This window comes from Fulmarus glacialis, unplaced genomic scaffold (assembly GCF_000690835.1).
Source record: "Fulmarus glacialis isolate BGI_N327 unplaced genomic scaffold, ASM69083v1 scaffold447, whole genome shotgun sequence".
NCBI classification, from domain to species: domain Eukaryota; kingdom Metazoa; phylum Chordata; class Aves; order Procellariiformes; family Procellariidae; genus Fulmarus; species Fulmarus glacialis.
The window spans coordinates 23,178-30,461 of record NW_009222337.1 but is presented as its reverse complement, the minus strand read 5'-3'; the positions used below and the strand labels follow the sequence as shown (position 1 = coordinate 30,461).

Here is a 7,284-nt window from a genome sequence, read left to right as displayed (position 1 = left end):
GCTGACTCATACTGAGCCGCACGGAGCGGCACGGCAGCCGTGAGCTCCTGCTCTCGTGGCTCAAATCTGTGACTTTTATTGGACGTTTAGTTTATCCTGTTGAAAAGCACCACTTTTTTTTTTTTTTTTACCTATTTTTTGAATTTTTTAGACGCTCCCCCCCCCCAGTTTCTGAGCCAGTTGATGTTTTTTATCCACACTGTTTAAAATTGAGCTTCGTTTCTGAATTAGATTAAGAGCCTTGAGTTTCTAGTACCTTGGACATGTTTTGTCTTTTTCTAGTAAATTAGGGAGGTGTTTATTCTACTAAAGATACAAAATGTCCCACTTAGAGAGCAGTGGGCTCAGTGATCAGATCACCTTCTCTTCACCGAGTGGAACAGTTTGTGCTGCTGAGTTTTCTGACTGCTAAGATGGTGGTGGCCAACTTTTACCGGATCAGATTTTAGGAAATAAAATGTTTTAAGGTCTATTTTAATATTGCATAGATTTGTCCTGTAAACCCTTTAATTCAACTGTGTTGTTGCTGCTGCTGTACGTGTAATGCTAACAGTCAGACAGAAAAAAAGCATAGTTAGCATAGTTGTAGGGGGGGTTTTCTTTACTAAATAATGAATCATTTGTTTTAGAATCCAATTACAACATCATTAGCATGAATAACAAAGCTCCCGAACATCACCAAAAGTTACACCGAGTTCAAGTCCTGCCTGCATATAAAGCGTTGTGTTTTCCTGTTCTTCCCCTGAACTTTAGCTTGTGCTCTTGTGGCTGTACACACAGCAGTTCCCTAAACGAGCATCAGTTACAGAAGACTATGCTTGTATTTCACATATTTCAGGTTAGAAAGAGCAGGCTGAGCCAGACATGGAAATCCATTGGAGGGCAGCATGCTTGATGTTTGGGGATTTGTTTTTTGGCAGAGCTTTCCAAAAATGAATTGTTTCCCTTTTAAGAATAGGTTATAATCCATCAGCTTCTTGAAATTCAGATTTTCAGCTGAGCATTTAAATGAGAGGCTTCAAACAGTCCAGTTCAGCAACTGACGGGCTGATCAGTAATCTGATCTTTGTTCTTTAGGGTGAAAATTTTGGACTACTTCAACACAGCTGTCAGTAAAATCCTGAAACAAAACAGAATATCTTGTTTAGAGATTTTGGTAGATCCTTATCAAAATTTTAAACTTAACAAATAAGTTTTGGGCATTAAAGTGTGTCAAATTTGCAGTGGTCTTTGAAGTATTTTTGAAGCATTTGTATTTTGGAGTCAGACAACAGCTTTAATTTCTCTTTCAGAACTATGCTTTATCTACATAATGTAATAGATCTGTTAAAATTGCCAAATCTGGGATGCTGTGAGCACATGAGTCAGTGTAATCTGTGCAGTCATTCATCGACCACAAATAATTTGAGGGCATTCAGATAAAAATGCATGATACTGTAAAAAATGCGGTTACTTACTCTATAAAGTCAGTATTCTGCAGTGAAATACCAGATTCCCCAAAAGACCCGAGTTGATCTGAAGCATCAGAAGGGGCAGAAGAATATAGATTACCGAGTGTTTACCTTTTTTTGTATGAGTTGCCCTGTTTGCAAATACCTGCAAGAGTAAGACCTGAAGGATTTAGTTCCATGTGTGTCAAATACATTTTAAGATGAAAGAAAAATATTTCTTTCTTCACCTATTAATCAAGACCTAAAAGCAGAATTCTGTAGAACATCTAGAACGCACAGACCCTCCAGAGCAGCTTGACTTAAAGCAACCCTGGTGAAAACTAAGTACTTGTGGTGGGTTGACCCTGGCTGGACGCCAGGTGCCCACCAAAGCCTCTCTTTCACTTCCCTCCTCAGCTAGACCGGGGAGAGAAAATATAATGAAAGGCTCGTGGGTTGAGATAAGGACAGGGAGAGATCACTCACCAATTACTGTCATGGGCAAAACAGACTCGACTTGGGGAAATTAACTTAATTTATTGCCAATCAAATCAGAATACGATAATGAGAAATAAACGCAGATCTTAAAACACCTTCCCCCCACCCCTCCCTTCTTCCCAGGCTCAACATTACTCCAGATTTCTCTACCTCCTCCCCTCCAGTGGCACAGGGGGACGGGGAATGGGGGTTGCGGTCAGTTCATCACACGTTGTCTCTGCCGCTCCTTCCTCCTCAGGGGGAAGACTCCTCACTCTTCTCCTGCTCCAGCGTGGGGTCCCTCCCACGGGAGACAGTTCTCTACGAACTTCTCCAACATGAGTCCTTCCCACGGGCTGCAGTTCTTCACAAACTGCTCCAGCGTGGGTCCCTTCCACGGGGTGCACTTCTTCAGGAACAGACTGCTCCAGCGTGGGTTCCCCACAGGGTCACAAGTCCTGCCAGCAAACCGGCTCCAGCGTGGGCTCCTCTCTTTCCACGGGTCCACAGGTCCTGCCAGGAGCCTGCTCCAGCATGGGCTCTCCACGGGGTCATAGCCTCCTTCGGCCATCCACCTGCTCTGGTGTGGGGATGAAGGTGGATATCTGCTCCACTGTTAACCTCCATGGGCTGCAGGGGGACAGCCTGCCTCACCATGGTCTTCACCACGGGCTTCAGGGGAATCTCTGCTCCAGTGCCTGGAGCACCTCCTCCCCCTCCTTCCTCACCGACCTTGGTGTCTGCAGAGTTGTTTCTCTCGCGTATTCTCACTTCTCTCTTCTGACTGCTGCTGGCATTGTGCAGGATTTTTCCCCCCTTCTTAAATATGTTATCACAGAGGCGCTACCACTGTCGCTGATGGGCTCGGCCTTGGCCAGCGGTGGGTCCATCTTGAAGCCTGCTGGCTTTGGCTGTATTGGACGTGTGGGAAGCTTCTAGCAGCTTCTCACAGAAGCCACCCCTGTAGCCCCCCCCCCTACCAAAACCTTGCCACGCAAATCCAATACAGTACTCTTGCTAGCAACTACTGCTGTGGGAGGAACATAGTAATTGAAGTGCTTTAAAGTAAATGCCCAAATTAGAATGCTTTCTTTATCTTTCAAAATGCATTTGCTATTTTAGGATTTTACACCTGTTCCATTAAAAATCAAGACAGGTTGATGACTGTAGTATCTTGCCTGTTGGTTGTGGTTAGACAGGTTTGCCTTAACTTAATAATGTTTTTCTGAACTTTATAATGTTCCTGTCATGCTTTATACAGAACTGTGTTCGTGTCAGAGGTATGAGGTCTCCTAAACTGTGTCTTTTTAGGGAAAACACCTTTCTAGGGAAGGACTTGCCCAATGATGGCAAAATGCAAAAATGCCATAAGCCTGCACTTTGAGAAGTACACTGTCAAGATAAGCATTAGAATATACAGGATTTGTTAGTGCATTCTCTTATTTTAAGTATTAAACAATTTTATCACTTACTCATCTAGAACCTAATTTTATTTACTGACATCTATATGTCAGATGCTGACCTTAGGTATGCCTTTTTAACATTCAGTACTTTGAGAAGTATCTGTCACTCCAGAAGTTTAATTCAAACAATATGACAACTATGCAATCTGATCAGAAGGGCAGACACCAGCCTGAGCAACTTACGCCCCAAACCACTTCTTCTGCTGGCAGGGCCAGTTGAAAGTGTTTGTGGAACTATACTGTAAGAGAAACAAGTCTGCTCTTGGTCTGCTTCAATAAACTTTACAAAGACTTCTAAACTGACTCAGCCAGGCAGGACAGAATGCCAGCTAAAAAACCTAACAGGGAGTAATAGAGGAGAAGGCTCCTGCTCTTCCAGAAACAGGTTGTTGCCATTGCCAAGTGGGTAGGACTGGTTTTGGAGCTGTCACCTCTGACACGGCCAGTCCCACATTCCTTTCATTTCCACACTGTAATGGCTGACTGTCCAGGGCCAAATTGCTCGTACCCTTTTAATCAAAATCATTTACCTCTAGGTAAAAGTGTTCTGGAGGTGTCTGCTTCCTATGAAGTCTAGGAAGCTGCACGAGACAGGAACAAGGAAGCTCTCTAGCATAAATGCCAGCTTTGATATTGACTTATTTTGTGGTCTTAGGTAAAAAAGTCTCTCACAGTTTCCAGGTACTGGACAGGTCTGATGCGTGTCAGATGATGATGAAAATTTGTGCCCACTTAATGTGATTTGAGAGCACATGCTGCACCAGATGATATAAAATGAATGGAGCTAATGCTTCTTGATCTCTGGTAGTAAATCTGTGTTTCGTTTTTCAACAAATATAACGAGGATAATCCTAATTTATCACATAAAAATTAATCTTGTTGGTGTTTACCAAGGCAATTGATGTTGGCACAACAGTTTGTTAGGAGAGCTAACTAGTATCAACTAGTTAAGAAAACTAACTAATAGTAACCTAATTGTTTTTTAGTGGCAGGTGTAACAAATTAAACTATTTGGTAAATATGTTCCTAATAAAAATGGGATAGCAAAAAATCCATGAAAATTAAAATATAATTTTAAGTTCAAAGACTTGATAGTTATTGACATTTTGAAACAAACAGACAAAAAAGTAAATAAAAGCTAGGGGTGATCTCATAGCTGGGTTCTACCCCTCAGCATTGAAACTTATCATAGTAATGATTTCCTCCTGGACTCTCTGAAAAGTCGCTTCCAGATTCATATATTTCTTTAATCTCTTTTAGATTAATGGTTTTCCTTACATGACTTATAGCTTTGTCACAAACACTATTCACCTAGTAGACAGAATCACAGAAAGAAGGCAAGCAGGACTATCTCTCGGAATTATTTTCTGACTTTCTGATGAGGTCCTTTTACTTGTGCTTCGTTCCCACTTGTGCACATGCCTTTTCCTTGTATTATGTCATTTGACAGAAAGCTTCGACAGCTATATAGTTCTTGAAAATCTCCTTGAAGTCATCAATTCTCCACCTACATCTATCTTGCATCTTCAGATGCATCACCAGTATCTCTTTCTAGATAACCTTTCCTCTCATGTAACAAATTCTTCGTCTTTCTCTGTATCCTCCCTTTTTTGTTGGTTCCTCTAGCATCTATATAAATCAATGCTGCAACCCTCACATATTTTCTAATTCTTTTGTTTCCTTTTGTTCTTTCCTTGCCTGTCTGCAGCACATGCCAATATGCTGCCAGTTTCATTTCTACGTTATCTCCAAAATCTGTGTCTTTGAATTCCCATTGTGAAAAGTCCTGTCAAGACTCAATAAGCTGTTGCATTGACTACTATAATTCCGTGGAAAAGATTCCCATGGTCATCCGTTTGGAATCTATCCAAATTACAACACCATTTTTTTCAATTCCTGACTTCCTTTTAAGCCACACTAAGACTTCGTATCCTGACATTCCAAGCCTTCTAAAGTTTGGAAATTTCCACATCTAGTTTCTTTCCTATGCTTTTGTTGTTCTAACTCATAGTAGTTTTAAGTTACATTTGTATCTCACTTTCCTTCAGTCACCTCTTCTTCTTTTTCATATTTCTCCTCTTTAAATTCCTTTCTAAGAAACTAGCTAAAAGGTGTAAATCCTCTACTTTCACCCTGTAAGATCAGCTCATATTTATTACAAAAATCTACAGACGAGGAGTGTATCTGTCACCATTATTGATGCTATCACTGTTCAGATAATAAACGAATAAAATATTTTGTATCAGTCATAAAACAATGTATTTGAACTAGATGTCACCCTTAATACAGGCTTCTTATTAATTCAATTGATACTTATCATGATAATATTGACCACAGTTAGTTTATTTAATATTCATGCAGAGACACGATTTTATACACAGCTACAGGATTTTTGTTATAATTCAAGCCTAATTATCATTAAAGCATTATCCATATATTTCACCTACAACAGAAGTCCATGACATGCTGACATGGATATTCAGTATTGTATGGGAATAAGAAGTACACTCTCCCAAACCTTACATCATCTACAAGTTGCAATAATCTATCTTTGCTGTCTTCATAATATGCTGAACTATGTAGAATTAAAAAGTGAAAAACCTGGCGAAAAAGATCACAAACTGCAACAGTAGGACATACTTAGAAGAATTTTTCTGCCTTGGTACTAAATTACCATGCTGACAGGTATTACTACTTTTTATATTTTCAGATCTGTAGATGAAGACAGAAAAATAGAGTACAAAGCTGCTGTCAAAATCCAGAGCTGGTTTCGAGGATGCAGAGTCCGAGCCTATCTGAGGTAGTATATTAAGCCTATTTTAATCTGTATTTCAATCTTGATTTTTTCCCCAAAATTTCTCATGGTATTACTTGATTTTAATAAAATGGGAGCATTTGGAAAAAAAAACCCCACAACATTATTCTGCTTTTAAATTGAATTAAATATATGCTGTGCCACTGTAAGAAATAATAATTTTTGATTTTCAGAACTGCATAAAATTAAGATGGCATGATGCTAATAAGTAGCATGGAAATAATCCATCTTCAGAACAGATACACAGTATTGTTTAAGAAATCTTAGCATGACTGGAAAAAAAAAGATGTCCCTCAGATATGCTGTTTGCAGAGATTTTTCTTATCTCTGTTACTGTGGACATTACAGAAAAATTGCCTAGTGAGTGTATGGTAACTGGAGTCTTATTGTAGGAAATTAAGTTCTACTACTGGATTTGACCAGGTCATTTTAAAAAATCTTTCTTTACATAATTTTCTCCATTTATAAAACAGAGATCATGTACAATTACTTTGTTCTGTAAAATGCCATATTGACATTGATATAAATTTTTGGAATTGACCAATTATGGTTGGTCCCTTCTCCCAGGAGGCCCTCCTCCATTTTTTATGATTATAAGCCCAGTTGGTCAAAGTCATATGCTTGAATTTCTGTGTCTTCATAAAAATTAGGGCTGCAAGGGAGAGGGATTGTTACATCTTCTAGTTTGACTTCTTGCCTGTAGCAAGTCATTATATATCATCCAGACATAGGGTATCAAGCCTAACGAATTATTAGGTTAAATAACATTAATCACTTAATGGCCAATATTTTCTTCATAAAAATATAGGCTACAGCCATTATGTGCACTTGTTAAAAAAAGCACTGGTAATCTGTTTTCCATTGCTGGTTCGAGTGTGTTGTCATTTGACTTCTTGCCTGTAGCAAGTCATTATATATCATCCAGACATAGGGTATCAAGCCTAACGAATTATTAGGTTAAATAACATTAATCACTTAATGGCCAATATTTTCTTCATAAAAATATAGGCTACAGCCATTATGTGCACTTGTTAAAAAAAGCACTGGTAATCTGTTTTCCATTGCTGGTTCGAGTGTGTTGTCACAGGATGCAGCCGTC

The 7,284-nt window shown here is 39.3% G+C and overlaps 1 protein-coding gene across 1 annotated transcript in view; it reads left to right on the top strand.

Moving 5' to 3' along the window:
- Positions 1-6,080: 6,080 nt before the first annotated feature.
- Positions 6,081-7,284, top strand: part of LOC104079374 (spermatogenesis-associated protein 17-like) — a gene marked incomplete at its 5' end in the record, with an annotated part of 14,635 nt that continues 13,431 nt past the window's right edge. Inside the window, one exon of the mRNA XM_009581403.1 lies at positions 6,081-6,170. Within this exon, the coding sequence (XP_009579698.1) occupies positions 6,081-6,170 (90 nt within the window). The remainder of the gene's footprint in view (positions 6,171-7,284) is intronic.